We start from the raw sequence: 27,663 nt of genomic DNA, 5'->3' as shown, positions 1-27,663 counted from the left end.
GGGCCTGTGGACGCTATGGATCCCCCTGGGCACGGGGAACCAGAAACCAATGGGGCAGCGGGGACCTGGGCCGCGGCGCTGGGGATCCCTATGAGATCTCTAGCGCTCAGGGCCCGAGCGCGGCAGCTCGCTGGGAAGCAGGCCTCGGGGAGGGGGCGGGGCGCGGGGCGCAGAGCAGCGAACAGCCGGGGGCTCATGCTGCGCATGGAGAGCCGAGGGGAGGGACCCGGCCCGGCTGGCGAGTCCAGCGACATGGCAGCGGCGCTGCGAGCCGCCAAACAAGCGCTGCGCGCGGAGCTGAAGCGGCGGCTGAGGGCGCTGAGCGAGGCGGAGAAGCAGCGCCAGTCCCGCCTGCTGAGCCGCAAGGTGGGTGCCCGGCGGCCGGGCTGAGGAGCGGCCCGGGGCTAGGACCCTGTAGCTGGGCTTCCTCCGGCCTTTCCCCCGCCCTGGGACTAGCAGCAGCTAGTAGAGGTCGGTGACTCACGGGCTTCCCGCGTTTGCGGGGCAGGGACGGAGACCCCGCCTGCGCCCTTCTCCCCGCTCAGCCCTGGTCGCCTTGGAGGCCGGAGCCCTCCCGCGGGGAGTCCCGCGGGCTCCAGCGTGCCCCGAATACCAGCCGCAGGCCCCGCCAGTCCTCTAGGGCCAGGCCGCCCTGCCCCTAAGTTGGGGCTCTGGGCCAGCCTTGATTTGGGGGTGCTTCCCCCGCCCCAGGTGCAGATGAGCCTCCAGATGCCTGAATCTGCTGCAGAACTCTCCCTACCTCTCCCTTAAACCTCTGCCCTGCTCTCCACTCCTGCCTCCAGACCCATGCCCCCCAGGTGGACTGATCTCTGGGGTTGTGTGCCAGACCCCGGTTCATATCCCACCCAAAATACATATTGCTTCCTCCAGGGCTGCATGTTCATAATATTAAAACAATGAATAACCTTTAAATCAGCTCTGGATTTTCCAGTGTAGCCTGTTAACTAGGGGCCTGGCCACACTAGGATAATGAAGTATTTCTTTAAAAGAAAAGGGGGTGAGGGGAGGGTAGCTAAACTAACACATGTGTTCCAACATGTTTTTAAACACTAGTGTAGTTAGGGTAGCGGCGCATAGAGTTCACCTCAACTAATTAACACATGTTAAAATACAACTTGCTCTGTCTCCCTTAGGGTTTAAAAACCTGTCAGCTACCATATTATAAATATACACCTTTTATTCCAGTGTGGACAAGCCCATAGCCTGTCTTCTACTGAGAGTTCTTTGGACTGGCTGCTGTTTGTGACTTGAACAGCACCAACTAAACCAGGGGTCGGCAACGTTTGGCACACAGCTCGCCTGGGTAAGCACCGTGGCGGGCCGGGCCAGTTTATTTACCTGCTGACGCGGCATGTTCGGCCAATCGCGGCCCCCACCGGCTACGGTTCGCCGTCCCGGGCCAATGGGGGCGGTGGGAAGCCGCGGCCAGCACATCGCTCGCTCGTGCCGCTTCCCGCCGCCCCCATTGGCCCGGGACGGCGAACCGCGGCCAGTGGGGGCCGCAATCGGCCGAACCTGCCATGTCAGCAGGTAAATAAACTGGCCCGGCCCGCCAGGGTGCTTACCCTGGCGAGCCGCGTGCCAGAGGTTGCCGACCCCTGAACTAAACTGATGCTGCTAAATGCATAATTTAAAACCAATGAGAAGCTATAGGTAGGCTCAGAAGGTTCATAACAGGCCTTTAAATGAATTTGGGCTGAGTTGTGAGGCCCTGATCATGCAAACACTTGTGCATGTGCTCAACTTCTGGTCCTATTGGACTCAATAGTAAAACTCCCATTGGTATCAGTGGGGGCAGAGCTATGGCAATGCTGAAAGGTTTTGAACATCCGACCCGGAAGTGATAAAGTTGGGTTCGCCTAAAGGGAAGATACTGGGCCACTGTCTAGTTTGCAGCAGAATACGTAAACAGACTAAGGCCTGATTCTGCAAACACACAAGTGTTTAACTTTACTGCTGTGAGTAGCCCATGTGTAAGAGTTTGCAAGGCCAGGGATTTAAATATTTGCAAAATATACAGTGAAAATCTAAATCCAAAGCTCTTTTCAAACAGATTGTCAGTGGTAAATTGAGATAAAGGAATTACCTTCATTATCAGGAGACTAGTGTAGTGGGCATCGAGAAATGTTTGAAAATGTTGAGAAAACATCTTGAGCAAAGGCTGAAAAATATCTTCATAACAGATGATAGGAATTGCAGTTGAGAAGGATAAAAGAGACTTGACTACTTTACTTAGATCTTGATGAATGCCTTTACGTAAATTCCCGTCTTGGAAAGATCTTAAATTCAAATTGGAATAGCTGCACTAGGCTGACCTTCTTACTAGTATTTAATTAGCTACTGCATGACTGTGCTTGCTTAATGTTTGTGTTCCTGATTAAAGTCATGCTGTTTGCATGCTCTGATTCTGCAATAATAGTCAACAGCTAATGTACAAAGGCCAAAGCGTTTTCTCTTTGGAAACTTCTGTGGTGTGACAGGAGCTACTGCCTGGGCCAGGGAGACATCTTCTGGCTGTTGGTACTAATGTGAATGACTGTCTGATTGTATTTGTCTTCAAGGGCACAATGTAACTGCACCATGCATTGATCACACTATGAATTTTCCAGACTGTGGAAGGGGAGGAGTAGGTGGAAGAGGAAACCTGAAGAGAGAGAGAGGAGAAGAGTGGGAATGGGATAATTATTTTTTTAAAAGGCAAGAGATACAATTGATTTAGTTTTTATATATTACGTACACACAAAGGGGGGAATAGCCAAACAACTATAGGCTTTTTAAATAAATGTAAGAGACTTAGTCAGAGGAGAGGGAGAAAAATTAAGTAAGGATTAAAAACAAGTGCAAGTAGAAAAAGGAATATAGGTGAGAATTAGATAACTATAAAAAAAGGAAAGTGACAAGGGTCAAAGCGTAGAAAGGGAGTTAGCCCAGGATTATACAGACACACAAAAGAGAATTCTAATTCTGGTCTGCATACTCCAGTCCCATTAAATAAGACTAAATTAATAAGCGTAGCTCCTATATTGCCCTGCACTTTGCATTTGCACCACTACAAAGTTGAGTGTAAATCACTTTCAAATCAGAATGGAAGCATATTATACTTGCTTTGTACTGTTGTAAGTGATGACACAAGGTGCAGGGCAATCAGGACCCTGGCCTTAAAAACCCTTTTTAAAAATTTCATTGTGGTTCAGGAGGGTGTTATGCAAGATCTGAAACTTTTTACATTTTATCACGCACACCACATATGCAATTTCTAATTCTCTCCCTTGTCCAGCTTTTTGGTCTAGAGGGCCTCTTTTAGATCAAACAAGTGCAAAGGCAATTTCTCCGACATTCCCTAGATCAGCTAGGAGAGTGGGCAGCAGTAAGACTGCCTATCAGCAGAAGCATTTGGGACCTCAAACTCCTGTACAAAGGTCAGTTTGGGTTAAAGAACTAAGGGCCTGATCTTGCAAGGCATTGAGCCTCAGCTTATTTTCCTAGGTAGGCAGGAGGAAACAACTCTTTGCCTGAGCTAAAGCTTTTAGCTAGCTTTTTCTTTTGAGTTTTGGACATTGACACTGTCATTGATGTACTTCTCACGTGCCAAGACCCAAGTGTGGGACAAAATGTATGACATAAATGAGGAATACAAACACTTTCTCTGCTCTGTGGACTAGGATCTCCCTGTCCCATGCACTTTTTTCTGCAGTGATGTTGGTTGTCTGAACGTGCTTGCACTATACATTTTAAAAATGCATAAAGTACAAATGCTTATAGGATCAGTAAAATATACAGAACACTGGTCCTGTGCTAGTGACAAGAGGGAAATGTTCCATCCATGAGTTATCTCACAAATGCTGCTGTCCCAGAGCTATGTTGCTATATCCTCAGTAATGCTAATATGGTTTATAAACTGAGTACACAAAATCATCTATGTTAATTTCACTTTTAGTAAACACCGGGGTGGGAGGAAAAAGTTTTCCTGATGTGAAACATAAACTCTCTCTTTAATATTTTCAACCTTTTCACAGAGAATATTGCTTAAACCTGATTTTTTATGTAAAAAGAATAAGTGGATCTTTTCATAAGCTTTTAAACCTCATTGCAATAATTTCCCATGTAGGTGATTGGGCATTCCAAGTACCAAGAGTCCCAAAGAATTGCAATCTTTCTGAGTATGCAAGACGAAATTGAGACAGAAGAAATCATTAAAGACATATTTCAGAGAGGGAAGGAGTGTTTCATTCCACAGTACAAGCCCCGGAGCAGTCACATGGATATGGTCAAGTTAACTTCCGCTGAAGAAATTTCTTCACTTCCTTTGACATCTTGGAACATTCATCAGCCTTGTGATAATGATGTAAGGGAAGAAGCTTTGTCTGGGGGTAAGTGTTTCCTTCTTTCTGATGCTGAATCTCAGGCGATGCCTACACTAGGGAGCTTACTCCAGCCCTCACAACTGACAATAGCTCTCCCGCTGACGTAGCACTGTCCCCACTGGCGCTTCAGTTGGCGTATGTTGCTGAAGGGGGTAGCTAATTCAATCCCTGAGTGACCCAATTTATGACGACTTAATTTGTAGTGTAGCCCCATCCTCAGACTCAATGAGTAGGAGTTGCCTGGGGTCAATAAGAAGCTATTAGAAGGGAAGGACAGTGTGTTAGAATGCAGTCTGGTTCCTGATATCCTAATTTCTGGAAGTTGTAAGCTGGAATGTAGGAATTTTTATAGAATCCTGGATCCTAAATGTTGTTGTTGTGTGGATGTATCCTAGTGTCTTCGCAGAGCCTGCAGAATAGCTTTTAGGATTGAGGTCTTAGACTGCAAAATAAAAGCACTTTCTACTAGAGCTGGGGGAATATTTCAATTTATTTTCTGTCATTATTCATTCACATTTTCATTTGTTTATTCATTTCAGCCTCTGGCTCTTGGCACTTTACAAGATATAAAACTAACAAACTTTTAGAAGTCATATAAAAATTCTAGTCTGTAGAAAACTAATTTTACTGCCATTTGACCTCCAAATCAAACCCCACCACATCCAGCTCTTCAGTACAACCCTCTCCAACTGCCCACAAATTATAAACAAACTTGCTTTGCCTTTGTGCACATTCCTTCTTTGTTTGCTTTCTGAAAATACTTCAGTGAACATCTTCACTGGCAGAAATATTTAAGAATATTAATGGAAAGCAAATGCTGAATTCATGTGGGAAACCTGATTCTGAGGGTATGTCTACGGTGGCGAGTTTCTGCGCAACAAGTTATACCACTTTAATAAAAGTGCTGGAATTAAACCACTGTTGCGTGTCCACACTGTGCTCCTTGTGACGGTGGAGCGCATCCACATTAGCAGCTCTTGCAATGGCAAAGAGAGCAGTGCATTGTGGTAGCTATCCCACTGTGCAACTGGCCGCAGGGTGCTTTGGGAAGGGTTTGCAATGCCTCATGGGGCAGGCACAGCATCACATGATGCAGGTTTCCCAATCACATTGTTCCATGGGCATCCTACTACATTGCCAGCTGCTTTTCAAGGGCATTTAGAAACTGAGCTTTGAAAGGGGAGGGGCACATGCCTTCAGGGCAGCCGTGGGAGGTCAAAACAACGAGCAGAGCAGCCACTTGAGCGATTATGGGACACTTCTGGAGGCCAATTGATTGCTTTCTGCGCTGTAATGTGTTTACACTGCCAATACAGTGTTGGAGCCTCTGTGCGGTAAGGCTTCCGACTCTTGTCGAGATGTTTTTTTTTTGCAACGCTCCAACTGAGCATCTGCGCACAGAATGGCTTGGCAGTGCGTACATTTCGGGAGTTACACCTCAGAAAGCTTATTTACTGTGCAGAAACTTGCCAGTGTAGACAAGGCCTGAGAGTTGCTCACCTATCCAGAGACTAACCAGATTGCACACATTGGGTGAAGTCGCCAACAGCTCCTGGAAGTTGGATACTGCAGCAATTCAAACCAATTCAGTTTAACTGGATTTTTAAATGTTTCTTATTAGCATGTTCTTTTCCCAGAAGCATTAGTTTTCTTTCATGGGAATTCTCTTTAGTCATTTAGTGTTATCAGCATAGCATCAGTACTAAGTCTCCATCTATCAGCATTTTCACTTTATTTTGTTTCAGTTGATTGACTTGTTAATTTATTCTCTTTTGTCTGTCTTTCTCACTTTAGAATTCTCTATATTCACATGTTAGATGGCAGGTGATTTCATTTGCCTCCTATGGTCATTCTTTCTTTCCCCTGTATTCAGCATTTTTTGTTGTTACTTCCTTTCCTGTTGTCTGTCTTACATGAAATTCTGTAAATCATTAATCAGCAGGTTTGAGGTCTTTGGAACGTGGCTCTTAAAATGTCTTAGCGTTTTATTTAGTTAAGCTTAGTTCAGCCATACGAGGCAACTTACTATGTGTGATGAACTATAGTTAGTTGCATTTAACAAGCCTAAGTTAGAAATCAGAATGAGAAAACAGGAAAATCATAGGGTGAAACTCACCTACAGTTAGGGCGAGGAGACTGGGATTGCTCAGTGGTTTGAGCATTGGCCTGCTAAACCCAGGGTTGTGAGTTCAATCCTTGAGGGAGCCACTTAGGGATCTGGGGCAAAATCAGTACTGCTGGTGAAGGCAGGGGGCTGGACTCGTATGACCTTTCAAAGTCCCTTCCAGTTCTAGGAGATAGGATATCTCCATTAATTATTATTATAAGGAGGGGTAATGTAGGGACCACTGTAGCTCTTGTGCACTGTGGAAGGAGCCTGGCACAGAAGTCTGCAATAGGGCAGCCTGGGGAGGCATGTTTACATGGATCCTGTACCTCCCACTGCAAGTAGTGCCAGAGGGGCTGGAATAGCAGCTAAAGCTGGTCAGAGTTTTTCAAATGTCAATGTTTTGATGAAAGTTTGAATTTTAAAAAGAATTAGGAAAAAATGTTCCCCATTTTTCGGTTCTCTGTAATAACGACTGATGTGTGCGCGCGCGCCTGGCAACACATGTTTTGGTCCTGGGTTGAGGGGGTTGAGTTTTCCTCTTCAATCTTCCTGTATGGAACCTTATTATTATCAATTTGTGATATCTTTAGATGAGTTCAGGGGTTATCCTGTTCAGAGACTGGAAATGCAGACCTCCCTCCTCTTCCCCTGAATAGCTTTTGGAAGGTTAGAAAGTGCATTTAGGGTCTTTGAGGCTATTGCATGGTGAGACATGAAGTAGACAGACTATTCCTAACAGAAAAACATACAGAACCTGTGCAAAGAATTGTTGCCATATTTTTATTATGGCTGTTGCCATATTTATTAAACTTTGGTATATATGCAGGAATGCCAAACTGCTTTGTTACCACCCTTATCATCCATTGTAATTATAAATGTCTGAATCCTTTATCTCCATGATGTTATCAAATACTGTAGTGATGAATGGTATTTACATTCTTATGAGTAGATAACATGGTGTATTAATAGTAAAGTTCCCATTGCTTGCATATATTACTATTACTTTCCATGAAATATCTTGCAGGTACATAAATAAGTTATGTCACCACTGACTATATCGGGGTCGGCAACCTCTGGCACGCGGCTCGCCAGGGTAAGCACCCTGGCGGGCCGGGCCAGTATTATTTACCTGCTGACGCGGCAGGTTCGGCCGATCGCGGCCCCCACTGGCTGTGGTTCACCATCCCGGGCCATTGGGGGTGGTGAGAAGCCGCAGCCAGCACATCGCTCGCCCGCGCCGCTTCTCGCTGCCCCCATTGGCCCGGGACGGCGAACCGCGGCCATTGGGGGCCGCGATCGGCTGAACCTGCTGCGTCAGCAGGTAAATAAAACTGGCCTGGCCCGCCAGGGTGCTTACCCTGGCAAGCCACGTGCCGAACGTTGCTGACCCCTGGACTATATTCATTTATACATGACAATCTGGATCTGAGCTTTCTGTTTTATCTGTAAAACTTCTTTGCATCTCACAAGTCTGACTCTTAAGGAGGATAGCTCACTATCTAGTCTATGAATTGTGTTGTTAAACCTTGGGTTTGCATTCCAGGTTCTAACAGATAGATATTCCCTTTAATTATAGTCTTTCTCTGTTAGATCAGGATTGTCCCTTTTCATCTTGGCAGTGCACAACATTACACACATTATTGACGTAAAAATAGATCAAGACAATTTCTCTAAGAGGAAATCTTTCATCCTCTCTACCACGTAAAAATGACACCGGTCATTTGTCGTTTAAAATGTTGCTTTCTGTTGGCCTTTCTAGATACTAAGCAATAAAACGAGCAAATGTGCAACAGTGACAAAGTCAAAGTTCAGCCCCCTTGTGAGTCTGCGTTTTGAGTCAGTCTTTAATTACATGATAGCATACTATTTTTAACACAAAACTCCTGTCTAATTCAGTGCACAGGATGGACCTGCTCTGGGGATGCATTAGAGTAGAGTTGAGTAGAGCTGCTTACACCAGTTAGCATGATCCCATTGAAAGGAAAATGGATACTTTCAATTTACAATTGCAGCAACCCACTGGTAAGTACTTTGAAATTGTTATTGAGGGAGCATTAGCCCCATTTCAAAGTTTGCCATTGGGAAATACCTGGAGGAAATATTTTTAGATGGAAATACACTGTTTTAGCCACCTTTAAAGTCCTACTATTTATTTATGTTGCACTCACTGCACACAGGACTTTGGTAGTGATAGTCATCTCAGAATTCTTAACAACTTAAAAATATATAGAGCCTTTAATGTTGGGACATATGGATTGGCAGTATATTATTGAGAGGATCACATGAAACATATGGCTACAAAAGAAAGATGGCATTTTAAAAAAGATAAGAGGCTGAAATTTTAAAAACAGTGCACCAGGAATAAGAGAACTTGGAAATATGAGGCATATAAAGGAGTTTAGAAATAGAAAACAATATAAGAGGAAAATAGTATAACTGAAAGCAAAGTAAATGTCTTTTATGTCACTTCAGATACATTAGTTGTTCAATAGCTATACATGAAAATATGATGGTAGCTTATAAAACTGTGTTAAGCATTCTGAAATAAGACACATTGCATACAATACTCTGGGGGTTACTGAGACAGATTGAAAGAAAGTATGTTCTGAATGTTGGATAAATGGATATGTTGGAAGCAATGATGTTAAATATTACTGCATAGTGGGAAAACAGAATTCTCCAAACAAGATTTTAAAGTAATTGAGGGTACTAGTAGGTTGTCTTCTCTTTGGGGAGACTTGATTAAAATTTACAGTACAATATATGTCAGGGGATAGATTATAATTTGAAATTTCTTTAGAATGGTCATAAAAAGAAAAACTGAGACCATGGCATGAAACCAAATTGAAAATTGAGGCTTAGCTCTTAATGTAATTTATTTTTTAATGAAATGATTTAAAGTTTGGATTGAACTTCTACTTGAAGACAATGAGCCATAGTATTTTGTTGCATAGGAAGAATCAGTTCAGTTCTAGTGGGTTGTTAATATTCTGGTGTTGAGTTTTTTGGTGAAGAGATGATTCTTCCTCTCTTGTAACATAGGAATTGTCATTCTAGATAAGCCCAGTGTTGCATCTTGTTCAGTATCCTGTTTCTGACCGTTTCTAATGTCAGATACTTCAGTGAAAGGTTCGAGAAACCCCTGAGTGTATAGCTATGTAATAATGTGTCCATATTTTCTCTCTTTCTCATCATTATTATAAGAATCTAATCCTATCTGGAATTGTGCTAAGCTTTTTGCCTTAATATTGCCTGGTGGCAATTAATTCCACAGGTTAATTATGTGTAATATAAAAATATATTTCCTTGTATCCATTTTAAATTTGCTACCTTTCAATTTCATCAACTGGCCTATTGTCCTTGTATTATGAGAGGGTAACTATGACCACCTGATTTACCTTCTCTATAATATTAATTGTTCTTTTAAAGCTCTGTTATATCACCTTGTATTTTTTTCCTCTCTAAACTAAACCATCCCAATCTTTCCAGTCTCTTTTCATAACATATCCCTTTTCCCTTACCACTGCTGCTCTCCCTTTCTTTGGAATGTAATAAATAAATGAACTGCTGAAGTACAAAAGCAGGTGGATTTCACTGGCATCATTTTGTAATGTTTTAAACTTCTTTACTGTGAACTCCTTTTGTGTAGCCCAGGGGTCGGCAACGTTCGGCACGCGGCTCGCCAGGGTAAGCACCCTGCCAGGCTGGGTCAGTTTTATTTACCTGTTGACGCGGCAGGTTCAGCCAATTGCGGCCCCCACTGGCCGCGGTTCGCCATCCTGGGCCAATGGGGGCGGCGAGAAGCGGCGCGGGCGAGCGATGTGCTGGCCGTGGTTTCTTGCCGCCCCCATTGGCCCGGGACGGCAAACCGCGGCCAGTGGGGGCCGCGATCGGCTGAACCTGCCGCGTCAGCAGGTAAATAAAACTGGCCCGGCCCGCCACGGTGCTTACCCTGGCGAGCTGCGTGCTAGAGGTTGCCGACCCCTGGTGTAGCTTGTAGAAAATGAACAAAATATGGCTTAATTCTAACGGCATATCTAACCAACAGCATGTTGTTGAAGTTCTAAAATCCTTTGGAATATTAAAGCTGTTCACTTTTGTAAAGTTCATTAACTCTTCAAAAGGTTGCTGTTCCTTTTAATCACACTTAAGTGTTGTATCACTATTCACCGTGCATAAAATGTCCTTGTTAATCTCTCTCACTCAGCAAAACAACTGAAAAGATTACTTCTTCTGTAATTAATTGAAGTGTAAAGGAAAATGGAAATGGCATTGTAAAAGGTTGTAAATTCACTGCAAGTGGCTCTGAAGTGTTTTGCCTCAAAGAGGGCTAATTTTATTACAGTGTGAACAATAACACTGTTGTTTTCTTGGTACTGTTTCCTAGATACAGAAGTCTTTCAAAAGCAAGTAACAGGTTGTTCTGGATTATGGCCTGAGACCTATATCAGAGTTTTAAGAGAAAAATTTGAACATGCGAGTATTACTTTCTCCCTCAGTGAGACTAATTTAAAGAGAGATTTTATCTTCATTGCTTTTATTCTTACAAATGATTTTTGTTCATGACTTTTGGAGTAAATGTAGAGCTGGATTGGCAGCATTGGAGCCTGTACCCCTCTCTTTGTCCACAGAGTAGAGACAGTATGGGCAATAGGAGTAGATACGTCTCCAGGCTGCCCAAGAGTGTGCTTCAGCCTGGTCTTGGATGGACCATCTGTAGTGAGAGAAGATCTCCCTCCTTGGCCCATTTAATCCTTGTCCTCATTGCTGAGATGACTAGCAGTTGACCAGTTTGTAATACAATTAACTCATAGCACCTCCTCATCATGTACACTGGGAAGTACCTTGGAGCCTGGAGAAGGAGGGCTCCTCAGCGCCAGAGTGCGGGATGATTCTCCTGCTGCTTCATAATGTGAGTAAGGATGTAACTCAGCGTCAGCATCACCTTTTGGTTCAACAATTCCAGCTTGTGCTGACTGTAATTATTTTGAGTATTTGTGATGTGAGGACTAGACCCATCAAGCCAGCACTTTTGTGCTCTGAAGTGATGCGATGATTTCCCTTTACCAGCAGGTGTCAGGATTCTACAGATCTAGTAGCACGAGTTAGTGTCATTTTTGCTGTCTCCTATAATTAAAATCTTGTTTAGGCATTGCAGTCACACACAGGGGAGAGCAAACGTTCTAACCTAATGTCTAAAAAAATGAGCAATCACCGAGTGGGTGCTGGGATTCCAGGTGTGGTCATTTTTATAAAGCTGATCATCTGTACAAGGTTTGTGTGTAAGAAATATAGTGGTAGAAAGCAGCCATTCTCAGTCACTGTGATTATAAAACATGTCTGACACGGATGGCAGTGGTGCAGTTACCTGCTGACTACATGCACAATAAACCCTGCCATATAAACATTCCTAACCTTTCTATCCTGTGGACTAACTCTTTATGGGAGTTATGTTTATGCATCAAAGAAGAAATTAATGGCTTACATCTTAATGGTTTATATTTCACAGGCAATTTAGTTGCTCCAGCAATGGAGTAGAAATATTGATAGTAACAAAGCATAATCTGTTATAAATAGTTTATAGTTTGGGGATTTTTTTTTTATCTGTCATATTTCGATGTAGTCATTTTTATTGATTTTAAAGTGTACAGATAATAACGATACAGGGAAGCTGAATAATAAGGTTTGAAAATGTCATGTACACTGAGGGCTTGTCCCCACATACAGCACTGCAGAGGTGCAGCGGCAGTGCTTAATGAAGATGCTACCTATGCCGACAGGAGAGCTTCTCCCCTCAGCGTAGGTACTCCACCTCCCTGACAGGCGGTAGCTATGTCAACAGGAGAAGACCACCTAGCTACATAGCACTGTCTAGACCAGGAGTTCGGTCGATATAACTGTGTCGCTCGGGGGTGTGGATTTTTCACACCTCTGAGCGCGACGTAGTAGTACAGAAACAAGTTTGCAGTGTAGACCAAGCCTAAAATCCTCATATTTTTATACTGTTTTACAAGTGTAAGGTCCATCCTGGCATGAACACTTCAAATGCCAGTGCTGTTGCAAGTTTCTTTAAAGCAGAAGCTTTGTGACTAGCATTTGCTGATCTAACAAAAGGTTGCAAAGTAGCTCTTGCATAGATTTCTCCTCCTCCTTTTGGCTCCTTAGCAGGTGCTCTGTATTTTGCTGTCTTAACTTTGCATTTACCCAGGTGCAACTCCTTTAGCGCCAGAAAGCTTTCACTATCTGTGTTTTCCCAGTCAAGTTATTCTAGCCCAGGGGTTGGCAACGTTCGGCACGCAGCTCGCCAGGGTAAGCACCCTAGCGGGCCGGGCCAGTTTATTTACCTGCTGACGCGGCAGGTTTGGCCGATCGCGGCCCCCACTCGCCGCGGTTCGTCGTCCCGGGCCAATGGGGATGGTGGGAAGCCATGGCCAGCACATCCCTCAGCCCACGCTGCTTCCCGCCGCCCCCCATTGGACCGGGACGGCGAACCGCGGCGAGTGGGGGCCGCGATCGGCCAAACCTGCCGCGTCAGCAGGTAAATAAACTGGCCCGGCCCGCTAGGGTGCTTACGCTGGCGAGCCGCGTGCCGAACGTTGCCGACCCCTGTTCTAGCCTCTTTGCTCAGGATTACGGGAGCAAATAACTCACCTATCAAAGAAGGAAATATTAAGGCAGATAACCAGAGCATTTCTAAGCAATGATTTCTTTTACTTTGGACACGCAAAACCAGAAAGTGTTTTAAATGGCTTTAGTGAGGAATGTGGCTTACATGCTTTGCTTACGTAATGTACTTTATGAAAATACTTCAAAGAACCACTCCAATTAAATTTGCATTTCTCCTAGCAAATTCTGAAAAGGGGACGTACTAAACTTTTAAACCTGAGCTGACATATACTTAAATCACAAGTGAAAGGCAGCATGTGATGGTTTCAGTCTGATCCCTAACATAGTCTTTTTCATATTGTGAAACCAGCTACAGTTTTGGCTCAAGTCTTAAAATGATGCCACTAGAGGCTCTGATTGTAAATGAAAGGATATTTATTGGTGAAGCTAGTAGGAATGTCTGTGCAATACGGACATGTACTCTGTATCTGGCTCCAGACAGTGCTGTAAGCCTCCGAAGAAGTGGGCTGTAGTCCACGAAACTTATGCTCTAATACATTTGTTAGTCTCTAAGGTGCCACAAGTACTCCTGTTCTTCTTTCTCCCATTCTTGGGCACTAAATTTACAAGAATGTATTTTTAAAAAAGGGACTAAAAATGGAATGAGAATGTTTATTTGTATCTCAGCATATTGGAATAGAAGCTGAGCAAAGAGCATTATTAGTGTATTTTGCAACTTTGCTAATGAAAGAATTACTGCCACTCATCTGTTTTAAACCTGTATGACTGATGGGAATCATGTAGTTTCGCAGGGAGAGGTGTAAATATTTTATTAAGCCATAGGTCAGCAGGACAAGTGTGAATTGTGAAGACTAATGTTTAGTGCTGACACAAAACATTGACATGAATGAGTAGATGGATAAATGCTGAGTTGCTCAATACCTGTTTGTAAAGTCCACTGATGATTCTGTTTTCTGCAAAATATTTTATTGAAGTAATAACAAAAAATATTTAACTTACTCTGAGTCGTATTGGATGGATATACTTTTGGGGGATCTTAATGTATAAAGGGACAGTATTCCACTGGGATTTTTCTGAGTGAATGGTATTGCATAGAGCAGTGTTTCCCAAACTTGGGATGCCGCTTGTGTAGGGAAAGCCCCTGGCGGGCCGGGCCAGTTTGTTTACCTGCCGCGTCTGCAGGTCCGGCCGATCGCGGCTCCCACTGGCCACGGTTTGCTGCTCCAGGCTAATGGGGGCTGCAGGAAGCAGTGGCCAGTACGTCCCTCAGCCCATGCCACTTCCAGCAGCTCCCATTGGCCTGGAGCAGTGAACCGCGGCCAGTGGGAGCCGCGATCGGCCGGACCTGCGGACGCGGCAGTTAAACAAACCGGCCCGGCCTGCCCCGCCCCGCCCGGGGCTTTCCCTACACAAGCAGCGTCCCAAGTTTGGGAAACACTGGCATAGAGAATGTCAACATAGGTCACCACCACCTCTTGTGGACATGCACATGGCACTGCCTGCAGTGTAACCAGTGTGATTCCACTGCTGGGGGCAGGGGCTCCAAGGGAGCACCTCTTGTGAACTATGGAGCCCAGCTGTATCAGAACTCCCTGTGCAGTGGGAACTTGACGGTGAGGTGGGCCAAGGAAGCAGCTGTAGCAAGGACTGTGGACCTGCTGTGATGTGAATTCATTGGCCATTCCTTCTGCAGGAGGAGTGGTGCACAGGCACCACAGAGGCTGTTCTGGCCTTGAGGTCTGGAGCAGTGTTTACGAAGCAGCAGCAGAATCATCTGGCACTGTGGTGGTAAGGGGCTCTTCTCCAGGCTCCAAAGAACTCCTCAGCATACAGTGCAGTGATGTGGGCTTTTGTGCTGGAGGAAGGGTCTGGACTGCAGTGCTTAAGGAAGAATTATGGCTGTAGCCCTTTAAAACTCAGGATGCTGATTAACATTGTAAATAAATCAAGTGCCAATAAACTGATCAAGAGAAGTTTCTCATTTACACCCGTCATTTCAGATAGTGCAACCTCTGCAATGACCCAAGACTCTGCTTTTGAATTCAAATATTTCCACAAAAGCTCAGGACTTTTCTAAAATTTAGAGCTGAAGTATTAGCGTTATTAACAACTGCAGCAGCTGTGCTGGCCCCATCCAGACCAGGCAGGGAAAAGGCCCCTCAGCTTAGCATCACTGCTACTTACCAAATGATTTATTTATTTAGATATAACATTATTCTTATCTATCTATTTATTATCTATGTTGTGGTAGCACCAGGGCCAGCTCCAGGCACCAGCCGAGCAAGCTCGTGCTTGGAGTGGCAGATTCTAAGGGGCGGTTTCCCTCCAATTCAGAGCCGGCCCTGGGTAGCGCCTAACAGCCCCACTTGTGGACCTGGGCACCATTGTGCTAGCTGCTGTACAAACACAGAACAAAAAGACAGTCCCTGCCCTAAAGACCTTACATTAAAAAAGAATGCCCATACAAAAGCTCCAAGCACCCTGACCATAATTAAACTTGCAATAACCACCCAGAAGCATTAATACTAATATACAAATAAATTAACTTCATTAATCAAAGGTAGTAATTTACCTCAGTCAACAGAAGTACAAACATTCCAGAAAAGCCTCTCACTTTCCCCCAGTCATGCCCAAGAACATACCCGGGTCCTTCCCCCAAAACCCCACCAAACAAGTGGCAGAGCAAGGAAAATTTATACCAGAGGTAGTCTGGGGTAAGCTAGCATGGGAAAGCACAGCACTGGAGATAAGTGAGTCTTGGAGCTAATGAAACTTCCAAATAAATGTCAGTAAACTTTGTGTGTGAATGAGAAATGATGTTAAGTGATAACCATGAGTGTGCCCTAATTGGCTCAAAAGGAAGTACCCCACTATTAAAAGGCACTCCTAGATTATTCACATCATTAGTACCCATGGCTGGATCCTCCAATCCATAACAAATAGTCTAAACTTCATCCCCTGGATGTCAGTACAAATGATGTCTTGGGTCAGGTGTTCAAAAGAGCTCTGCTTCCATTTAGGCACCAAAATAAGCAGCCAGGTTTGAGAAGATAGATTTTTAAAGAGTTCAGCATCTTGTCTGTAAGAGCCATAGTGACGGCTACTAAGTACTGCTGGAAATCTGGCTCCATGTCTAGTGACTGTGTAGCACTTTGTGTATTTCCCACCTCCATCCATTTGTCACAACTGGGGATGCTGTTGAATGGGTTTATCTTGAGTAAAATTTTGAAAAGCACATAGGTGATTTAGGAGGCTAAGTCTCATTTTCAAAAGTGATTTAGGCAGTTAGCAGCCAAAGTTTCATTGAAAGTTAATGCGCTCCTAAATGACTAGGTAATTTTTGAAAATGAGTCTTAGAATGGGATTTTCAGAAGTGCCTAAGCAAGGTAAGGTGCCTAACTCCAATGGACTTTCAATGGCACTTCTGAAAATCCAGTCATAGTCCCCTAAGTCACTTAGTCCCAGATCCTCAAAGATATTTCCTAACACCCACTGAATATCTTTGAGGATCTGGGCCTTACATGTTTTTGAAAATTTTACCCATGTTTAAATGAATCTTGTGCTAAAATGTAGAGAGAGATTATTTTTAGAAGGAAATAAAGAATTTCATTACGTGATGAGGTGCATAGATCCTTTGCAAGCACTTAGCCTTTAGTATTAGAACTTTCCCAAGCTAAGCAAGCCCTGTCTCCAACTGCTGGTACATGTTTCTGTGCTTTGTATGCCACCAGGGTGGATATCTTTAATGTTGAAGGCAATCGAGCGTGTTAACTTTTGTGTCTATGCAATCAGAATAGAACTGTAGGCAGCAAGCAGTTAGAGTTTTTTCCCTGTTTGAAAAGTGAAGCTTTACAAAAAAATAAAATGTAGATATTTTTATTTCTGTGATCTGTCACCCAGCTGAGCTGCATAACTCTGAGATCAGAGAAACTTTTCATTCCATGATGTTGGATAGCTTTTGAAAAGCAGTCAGCATTGAGTGGTGTTGAAAAGGCAGGTGCATATACCAGTCTCCTGTTGCTTATGGTGTCCATTCTATGGAGAGAGAATATCTTTTTCAGGAGGATGGCTTAAACACAAAAGTAAATGATGCTCTCTGGGCTCAATTCTCCATTGATCTGCAATCATTCACAGCTATGAAAGTGGGTGGCAAATGCTACCAAATCAATGTGTGATCTAGGGATTGAAAGCACGGTATAACAAATAAATATTACACAAGCTGCAAGGCCCTCTGTGCGGTTACAAGAATTAGGGCTGTCAATTAATTGCAGTTAACTCATGCAATTATCTCAAAAAAATTAATCTCGATTAAAAAGAATTAATCGCAATTAATCACAGTTGTAATCACAGTGTTAAACAATAGAATACCAATTGAAATTTATTAAATATATTGGATGTTTTTCTACATTTTCATATATATTGTATTCTGTGTTGTAATTGAAATCAAATTGTATATTATTTTTTATTATAAATATTTGCACTGTAAAAATGATAAACAAAAGAGAGAGTATTTTTCAATTCACCCCATATAAATACTGTAGTGCAATCTCTTTGCCATGAAAGTGTAACTTACAAATGTAGATTTTTTTGTTGTTGTTACATAAATGCACGCAAAAACAAAACAATGTAAAACTTCAGAGCCTACAAGTCCACCGAGTCCTACTTCTTGTTCAGCCAATTGCTAAGAGAAACAAGTTTGTTTACATTTACAGGAGATAATGCTGCCTTCTTCTTATTTACAATGTCACGAGAAAGTGAGAACAGGCATTTGCATGGCACTTTTGTAGTTGGCATTGCAAGGTATTTACATGCCAGATACGGTAAACATTCGTATGCCCCTTCATGCTTCGGCCATCATTCCAGAGGACATGCTTCCATGCTGATGACGCTTGTTTAAAAAAAAAAAAAAAAAAAAGTGAGTTAAATTTGTGACTGAACTCCTTCGGGGACAATTGTATGTCCCCTGCTCTGTTTTACCCACATTCTGCTGTATATTTCATGTTATAGCAATTTCCAATGATGACCCAGTACATGTTGTTCATTTTAAGAACGCTTTTACTGCAGATTTGACAGAACACAAAGAAGGTACCAATGTGAGATTTCTAAAGGTAGCTATAGCACTCGACCCAAGGTTTAAGAGTCTGAAGTGCCTTCCAAAATCTGAGAGGGACAAGGTGTGGATCATGCTTTCAAAAGTCTTAAAAGAGCGACCCCCGATGTGGAAACTACAAAACCTGAACCACCAAAAAATAAAATCAACCTTCTGCTGGTGGCATCTGACTCAGATAATGAAAATGAATATTCATCGGTCTACACTGCTTTGGATTGTTATCGAGCAGAACCCGTCATCATCATGTACACATGTCCCCTGCAATGGTGGTTGAAGCATGAAGGACATATGAATTTTTAGCGCATCTGGCACGTAAATACCTTGCAATGCCGGCTACAACAATGCCATGAGAACACCTCTTCTCACTTTCAGGTGACATTGTAAACAAGAAGTGGGCAGCGTTATCGCCTGCAAATATGAACAAACTTGTTTGTCTGAGCGATTGGCTGAACAAGAAGTAGGACAGAGTGGACTTGCAGGCTCTAAAATTTTACATCGGGGTCGGCAACCTTTGGCACGCAGCTCGCCAGGGTAAGCACCCTGGCGGGTCGGGCCGGTTTGTTTACTTGCCGCGTCCACAGGTTCGGCCGATCGCGGCTCCCACTGGCCGTGGTTCACTGTCCCAGGTCAATGAGGGTGGTGGCCAGCACATCCCTCGGCCCGCGCCGCTTCCCACCACCCCCATTGGCCTGGAGCGGCGAACTGCGGCCAGTGGGAGCCGCGATCAGCTGAACCTGTGGATGCGGCAGGTAAACAAACTGGCCCGGCCCGCAAGGGTGCTTACTGACCCCGGTTTTACATTGTTTGTTTTATGTTTGAATGCAGTTTTTTGTACATAATTCTACATTTATAAGTTCAACTTTCATGATAAAGAGATTGTACTACAGTACTTGTATTAGGTGAATTGAAAAATACAAGTATTTGCACTGAGGGGAAAAAAAAGAAATAGTAATCAAAAATAAATATAAAGTGAGCACTATACACTTTGTATTCTGTGTTGTAATTGAAATCAATATATTTGAAAATGTAGAAAAAATCCATAAATATTTAAATAAATGGTATTCTATTATGGTTTAACAGTGCGATTAATCGCGTGATTAATTTTTTTAATCGCTTGACAGCCCTAACGAGAATATAAGCAGCACAAACGCTGTACTTCAGGAAAATGCTTAAAATGCCAAATGGCTGCTGAGAAAGGGGGAGACTGTGGTATATAGAGCTGGTTACTATCTATCTGACCTTTTGTGATCCTAAGCTCAGGAGGCTTCTGTGCTGAGAGCATGTATTTTTGACATACATTGCCACACCCTTGCAGGCACACAGGAAACACTGTGATTCTACTTCTGACTACCAAGGCCCAGATTCTGCCTTGGCATTGTGTGGGTACAATGGAGCGGGGGCATAAGGAGTCTTCCCTCGCACTTTGCATGGCCCATGTTAGGGACAAACAGAATTGCAGGCCTTGTGCTTTGGGGAGTAGAGGGGCTGCTCTTTCCCTGATTCTTATGGCATATATGAAGCCCCAAAGGGGACAGGAAGGGTGGGAGGAGGTGAGATCGTGGCTTCACACAGCCTAATGAGGGCAAATCCACCACAGCAGTAAGAGGAAGTGAAGCCTCATTTATCACTGTTTAAATCAGCTTAGAATGGTATCCCTGTTTCAACCCACCACTGGCAGTGACTGTGAGCTAACCGTGATTAGGACAGGGGACTGGAAACATGCCTACATGGTTTCTGTTTCTGGCTTTACCACTGATTTGTCAAATCCTTGGGCAAGTCACTTCACCCCTTTGTGAATTGTACTTTCCAAACCCACGGGGATGCTGTGAAGCTTGTTTAATGTTTGTAAAGTATAAAGTCCTTGAAAGGAAGATGCTCTATCAGTGCAATGTATTAGTGTATAAGTAGGCAGTGAATACTGCAGATTATATATTTTATGTATTATTTTATTCTTAAATGTTCCCATGCCTTGTGACATATGAGGCAACCCAGTGTTTCCTCCTCCGTATGTCTAATGCCATGTTTCTTGCTTCCTTGTAGTCTGTTTCCATGACAGCAACATCTTTCTCAAGGGTGTTCTCATATGTCATCTGTTGTCCTCCTCTTTTCCCTCTTCCTCCAAGTGGTATCCAATCGAGGTTTTGTCTAGGAATACAGGTTTTTTTTTTTTACATCAATACAACATGGCCAAACCGCTTTATCCTTCTTTCTCGGATCATTGTCACTATAGTCTGTTGGCCAGTCCTTTGTAACACGTCAGCGTTACAGTAGAACTTCAGAGTTACGAACTGACCAGTCAACTACACACCTCATTTGGAACTGGAAGTACACCATCAGGCAGCAGCAGAGACCAAAAAAAAAAAAAAAAAAAGCAAATACAGTACAGTACTTTGTTAAACATAAACTACTAAAAAAATAAAGGGAGAGCAGCATTTTTCTTCTTCATAGTAAATTTTCAAAGCTGTATTAAATCAATGTTCACTTGTAAACTTTTGAAAGAACAACCATAACATTTTGTTCAGAGTTATGAACATCTTCCATTCCCGAGATGTTTGTAACTCTGAGGTTCTGCTGTAGTTACTTTATCCCACCAGCTGACACCAAGTATTCTTCACAAGCATCTCTTTGCCAAGTTTCAGAAGCATGTAACAATGTGGGGATCACAATAACACTGTATAACTTTATCTTGGTTCTTCTATGAATTTCCTTATTTTTCCAAATATTTGCCAGTTTTGAAAAATTCCACTTGTCTTTCCAGTTCTTGCTTTCACCTCCTTATGGAGATGGCCATCAGCACTGCTTATGCTTCCAAGATATACAGACTTGTTAACTCTGCTGTATTCTTTGCTCTCAATCACATACGCACCATAATTGCTGATTCCTCTTTCAAAGATCATGATTTTCATTTTTTTTTTCACTGATTTTTTTAATCATACTTTGGCAGCCTCATATTTGACATTGATAATGGTCTTTTTTGTGGACATTGCAGAGAAGAAGGAAAAAGCCTATATGGAAAGGCAAATGAATGGGGCATGCAGCCATTCTCTCCTTTCCAGTTTAAACTGCACTTAGGTTTTGAAAGATAATAAAAATAAACCATTGTTTACATAGTACAGCCCAAATCCCCACCCTGTCCCTCAGTGGACATGGACCCAGCTGTGTGTGGAGAAAAGGAAAATAGGATGCAAGTGTCCATACTGGGTGGAGCATGGTTCTATGGGGGTACGAGGTGCTAGCATGTCCATGACTGACAGCTACTTGGGTGGCAGGGCTGGACGTGTCACTATTACCGCAAGGATCCTATGTATGGGGGCAAGCGTTATGGGGTTGAGAGGGACTTTCCCTCCCCAACCTTGTACTATCCTGTTGAGGCCCTGTTCAGTGCAGATGCTGGTCTTATGCATCTTCATTCCTGGTACTCCTGTGAGAATTATTATATGGTTGCACCTCTGATCCCACTATAGTTAGTCCCCAACCCCTGTCATAAGGAGCTTCACTGCTCCCCTGCAGCCTGAGGATCGGAGGAGTCTTCTCCGATGGAGCTCTCCAGCACTCAGCCAAATTACAGAGATTAGGGTCTGGGGGCAGGATTTGGGGCTAATGCTACCTGAACTGACTTTAGTTTCCTTGTAGGGTAGCACCTATGGCATGTCATCTTTCTACTGAAATCCTGTTTGGTATTTTACTTTAATTTTGTGCTGTGTGAGTTGTTTTGAAATCAGACACTACATTGTGAGTCAAGGCAAAGAAATTCTACAGCACTCTGGCATATTGAAAAGTGTGAGGGTGCCTATTACAATATTTACAGCATCATTTTTCATATTGAAGATTTGCACAAGCTTGTTTGAGTTACTCAGCATAAAATCAATGATTGCAGAGGGGCACGCTCATTAGAACAGATTCTGGTTCTCTAGAGATCCCAGAAAAAAAACCCCAACAGTTTCTTAAACTAATATATCTAAATTCATTGAAGTGTGGCTTGTGCCATCAGTGAAGTGATACAGAAAATTTATTTCTTCGCAGCATTGTCCCTGCCAATTCCCTCTTTCCATAGCACTCCCACTCGCTTGCCTTGTTCCTGCTTGCAATATACATATAAAGTAAAATGAAAGTGACTGTGTAAAATGCACCTTCTTACTCTGGAGATCTGCCCCTTGCATATATTCATATCTGCTGACTTCAGTGACTAAAACAAGTTTTTACTGCTCTTTACCCTATGAGCTCAACAGAGCTGAGAGAGAGTGTGCTCGAGGCTATTCCTTGTGCATCATCAGCAGAATTGTTTTCTAAGTTCCAGTCGCAGGGCCAGTCAAATATACTCATGCAGCCCCAATGAAAGGCAAGAGTTAGCAGAGGCATAATTTGAAGGGAATGGGGCTGTACATGGGTAACTGGGTGGAGAATTTGACCTTTATTACTGGTGACAATGTTAAGAAGGAAAGAGATCACTTGACTTTTAGAGTATGTATACACTGCAGTTAGACATCTGCAGCTGGCCTGTGCCTGCTGACTCAAGCTCACGGGGCTGTTTAATTATGATGTAGACACTTGGGCTACAACCCAAGCTCTGGGATCGTCCCAGCTCAGATCGCTAGAGCCCGGGCTCCAGCCCGAGCCCAAATGTCTACATTGCAATTAAACAGCCCCTTAACCTGAGCCCCGCTAGCCCAAGTCAGCTGGCATGGTCCAGCCGTAGGTTTTTAATTGCCATGTAGACGTACCCCTAGATCCCAGACTGAGTTTGCAGGCTTGTCAGCAAATGTATCTTTTGACTTGTAAACTGAGCACATATGATCTCCAGTGGCTGAGACACCATAAACATGGAACCTCGTGATGCTGTTTTTACAGTGTCACTTTTTAAGGCACAACTGCATTTTAAGACCTCCTGCCCAGCTCTTCTGTTTTCCTATTTTACTCCTATTTGCCATTTGTCTCCCCTTTTAAATCAAAACGTTCAGACCACTACTGTGCTCTCACTTCCCCTTTTATTTCAGGTAGGAGGGAACCAGTAAACATTTCACAGCCCTCCCATTGGTCAATTCCCTGCTGTTCCTCCTTGGGCTTTTTTGAAAGCAAGTTGACTAAATTGGCCCAAGCCATATTTGCGAGATACAACTTCCACTATCTCACTTTGCATTTTTTATATTCTAATTAGTCAGAAGGGTAGAATGGATGGACATTCACACCGGTAATTCTTCTTTCGAGAATGATGAGCAGTGAAAGGAAATCTGACAGTCTGCTCTATATGTACAAATGAGTTGGCCTGAGTGTATTTTTTAACTTACTTTCCAGAGTTTAATACTTGTACATGGCATCAGGTGGAGACCCTGGAAACATTCCTTCTCAGCTGTAGCACTTCCAGTGTAACCTTCCCTACACCGCCTTGTGTGTTGAGCCTCATCCCTGACTCATAGTGCGTTATCTGTCAACTAGGTGTCCCGTTTTGATGTTGGTTTGTGATGAGAACAATGCAATTCAAGATGGTGGCAGATGCTGGTTTGCAGTTAGGGCAAGCTGTAAAAATACCTGGAAGAAGTAAAGTAATCAAAGTAACTTTAATAAAACACCACTGCTGAAACACCATTATTGGAATGCAAATAAGGAACAGTAAGCAGGATGTTAATGAATGCCCTCTCCAGATTCTTTCAGTTCTGCTGTGTTTTCTAGGCTTCACCATATATTTCTGTCTTCCTCATTTTAATCTTTTTTCCTGCCACAGCAGCATCGGACAGAACGCTGTTTCCTTACACTGTGAAACAATAAGTGTGATGCTCGTGGTTCCAAAGAGCTGCACTAGCTTAGCCAGGCTTATTTGTTCAGAAGATACCTTTGCAGGACTTTTCATACTCCCAGGACAAGCAGTGGTTCTCTACATGTTGTCTGCCTCTAAACTTGGCAGTAGTTCAGCATAGTCGGTTTCCTTTTTCTGCTTGGCAGAGATGTGAATCATCTGTCAAAACAAGGTGGGCAGCAGACTCTAAATTCTGGTTGCCCTACTGGTTTGACCCCAGACCACATCAGTTTCCAAAGTATTACTAATGCTGGAAAAAATGATCCTGAATGTACTGTGCTTTTTTTTTTCCTAGTCTGGTTGGGTGGATCACCTGTAAAGGTTTTACCATTTATACATTAGAACACATATCTGTTTTGTTTAGGAGAATGACTTCTTAGCCAACAGAAGTTGGGTTTCTCTCCTATCCAAGCTAACTGCTAACCCACTTGGGATTAGAAGCTCAGTCATAAAAGGATAAACTCTCCCCTCCTGTGGGAAAAACATGTAGAGAAAAAAGCTCTTGTAGAATTTCAAGAGGCTGAACTTCTGGGGTTTCAGAAGACTGATGCCCTCACTGGGGAGGAATGTGAGCATCACAGAGGGGCAGGGGCCTGGCCTTGAAACCCTCAGGCTCTGGGGAATTCAGTACTAAAGCTGACAGATCCTGATGCAACCACAAGGAGAATCAACATCTTTGTGCTGCTGCCTGAAGCCCCTAGCAGCTGCTCACTGTTGCCCACCACACTGCCTCCCAGAAAGGGAGAGGCCAAAGGGAGGAATTAATACTGCTTACAGTAGCGTTGCGTCCTCTGTACATTTCTGCTTGAACATCCTTTGAACCTTGGGTAACATGCCATACAGAGTGGCTGCTCCATGGCTCCACGATGGTGCCCCGTTCCACACAAACTCAGATACCCTTGGGGAAGGTGGTGAAGCATGCATCCGTTTCCACAGCTCAGCCCCTCTTTGGCCTCTGCTCCCCACCACAGAACAGAACTATAGCATAGAAGCCAAAGTTTATGAATCAAGGAGACTGGGAGTAAGAGGGACCTGCCATGGGAGCGACAGTGATGGTTCAAGCAAGATTATTACTAGTACCAGTGTTTTTCCCCCCAACCCAATAAGTGTGAATAATCATTTAAAAAAACCCGACTAGCTAACAAGAGCGTACGGTGTGTCCTAGATATAAGGTAGCAAGTTTGTCACAGTGGCCTATGTTTAGAACATACCACATCTCACTTGCTTGGTTTATGGAGAGCCAGGGGGAGGTTCAATTACAGGAAATTCTACCACTGTGTTAAGAAGTTTCCTCCCTCTATATCTTTTCTTTTAATTTCTCTTTCTTCTCCATTTTGTGGCTGGTACTGTGGGTTGCTTTTCTGCTTCTTCCCACACTTACTAGGGTTTGTTTGAAGGTAGGTGTTTTTTCCCTTCAGGCTTTTCATAGGCCTAATTATTTTGCTGCTGATCTAATAGGCACTTGATAAGGTGACTATGTAAAGTTGCAGATTTAATATTCAAGGTATTTTTCATCTGTGCAAGAAAAAGGCGTCATTTAGCAAAATCTAAAACCAGCATTTTAGCTTAATATCGGCAGATATGTGTAAATATTTAAGCCATAAGGAAATCCACGGCACTGGTTTGTTAATCCACTAATCTCTATTTCATTTGATGTATCTTTTCCAACAGGAGGCCTTGACCTCATCCTCATGCCGGGCCTTGGGTTTGATAAAAGCGGCAACAGATTGGGAAGAGGGAAAGGATACTATGATACCTACCTTGAACGATGCATGCATCATCCCAAAGGAAAACCTTACACCATTGCCTTGGCTTACAAGGAACAGATCTGTGACTCAGTGCCAGTGGCAGAAAATGATATCCAAATAGATGAAATCCTTTATGAAGATAGCTAAAATCATCTGGATACCGCTGACTACAAACTGACCAACCAAAGACTTCATATCAAGGCACAAACTTGTAATAGTCATACATTATTTGTGTAGCAATAAAATACACTATTTTTAACAACAACAACAAAAAAGCTCTACATTCATGTTAATAAGGACTGCATTGATCTCATTCCAATTAGCAAATATCTATTGTGAATCTTATTCTAAAATCAATAGAAACAAGAATGGGTGACTATTTTATTAAAATAAAGATAATTTAATCTAATCATGTTTCTGTTTGTTGAATTACCCGATATTTAACATGACCGTTTTATTGCCCTGTTTTAAAATTGAGCTCAGTTACTAATGAGATTTCATGATCCAATCTGAAAGCAACTATTTATTGGAAGTAAAGTTTCAAATATGGCCATAGTACTTAACAATTACGCACAACCATCAACAAAACATTAGTACCCAAGAAATCACCGCGTAAGCCGCACACTAACATGATCACAAAGGAGTGATAGAAAAAGCCTTTGATTGTAAAATCAATTTAGATTACATACTTGGTGGTTAAACCATTGTCTAATTATAGAAGATCTGTATGCTAGCAACTGCATAGCTGGGGATCTGACCATGTTTTTAATATATACCCAATCTCCATGTTTCAAATATAAACCCATACAAATTTCCCTTGGGCAGAAACTTGGTAGATGAGTTCTCAAGCTGAGCATTTTTTAAACTATAACTCAGAAATGGTTTTGATTTAAAACCTATAATTTTCCAGGTCATTAATCCATAATGTATTGGAATAGTGCATGAAATTTGGGTACAATATGTTGAAGAAAGGCAAGAGAGAAGCCTAGAGGAATTGCAGGGAGAGCAACTACTATAGGATGATAGGGTTTAGAAGGGATGGACTCAGAAAAGGTTAAAGCAATTAAATAGGTGCAAATTGGTGAAAGAGGTTATTGGAGATGGTGGAAGGGAACGTTTCTGGGATGCAGAACAACTGACATAAAGGGAGAGAGAACAGGATAAATTGTTCTAATTAATTATCATGGAAAAGGACTAGGGGCCTGATCCAAAGCATACGGAAGATAATGGAATCTTTCCATTGATTTCAGTGAGTTCTGGCTTCAGATAATCTATTCCTATGCATAACAATTCTTTCCTTCTTCAGGGCTGAATCATGGCCCTGCTTGTACAGTTATGCAAGGGAGTGAGTGGGCAGAAAGAAGACCCTTACTCTCTTCCGTGGGCGATTTATGCTACAGGTAGCAGTGCAGGAAGGGAAGTGGGCAGCGCAGAGCTGCTCTGTCTCTTACCCAGTGCAGGTGGGTGGGACAGTGTGGAGATGTTCTTACTGGCAAAGCTACAATGGGTATAGACCTCGTGTGGTTTATTCCTTCCCTGGAGCAGCCTGGAAAGCGGAACACTGTGCACTCTCCTTAGCGGGCTGCTCCAGTGACAGCAAAATAGGATGTTGCCCCTGGCTCAGGACAGATCCAATAGTCATGATTTAGCCCATCCTGTGGGTATTTAGATTTATAAATTGTGCACAATTCAGCACCTAGCTTTTTTGTAGCACTATGCCAGATAGCTATCTGTACATGTCCCAGGTAAGAAACAGAATTGGAGTGCACCAAAATATTCCCAGTCTTGGGCTTTATGCGCCATCCAAAGTAATTGTGTGAACACTGAAAAATATCCATTGAAAGGATGTGGTGGTAGTTAGCGTTTTAATGTAATATTCAAATATGGGAATT

At 43.0% G+C, this 27,663-nt stretch overlaps 1 protein-coding gene across 2 annotated transcripts; it reads left to right on the top strand.

Annotated features, from left to right (window-relative positions):
- Positions 1-26,180, top strand: MTHFS (methenyltetrahydrofolate synthetase). 2 transcript variants are annotated; one of them, XM_054040943.1, is made up of 4 exons: positions 295-366; positions 2,583-2,718; positions 4,130-4,391; positions 25,695-26,180. In XM_054040943.1, the coding sequence occupies exons 3-4, from the start codon at positions 4,184-4,186 to the stop codon at positions 25,916-25,918; spliced, it is 432 nt and encodes a 143-aa protein (XP_053896918.1). In that variant the 5' UTR covers positions 295-366; positions 2,583-2,718; positions 4,130-4,183; the 3' UTR covers positions 25,919-26,180. The 2 variants fall into 2 exon arrangements, with proteins under 2 accessions (XP_053896917.1, XP_053896918.1); XM_054040942.1 differs by lacking the exon at positions 2,583-2,718 and having other exon boundaries at positions 1-366.
- The last annotated feature ends 1,483 nt before the right edge of the window (positions 26,181-27,663 follow it).

The sequence above is a fragment of the Malaclemys terrapin genome, chromosome 10 (assembly GCF_027887155.1).
Source record: "Malaclemys terrapin pileata isolate rMalTer1 chromosome 10, rMalTer1.hap1, whole genome shotgun sequence".
In the NCBI taxonomy this organism is placed as follows: domain Eukaryota; kingdom Metazoa; phylum Chordata; order Testudines; family Emydidae; genus Malaclemys; species Malaclemys terrapin.
This window is presented reverse-complemented; position numbering and strand designations above follow the sequence as displayed.

Coding starts and splice junctions, on each gene's coding strand:
- MTHFS (XM_054040942.1), top strand. CDS start 16: ATGGATCCCCCTGGGCACGGGGAACCAGAAACCAATGGGGCAGCGGGG. Junction 367..4,129: donor CCCGCCTGCTGAGCCGCAAG/GTGGGTGCCCGG, acceptor TTTCCCATGTAG/GTGATTGGGCATTCCAAGTA. Junction 4,392..25,694: donor GGAAGAAGCTTTGTCTGGGG/GTAAGTGTTTCC, acceptor CTTTTCCAACAG/GAGGCCTTGACCTCATCCTC.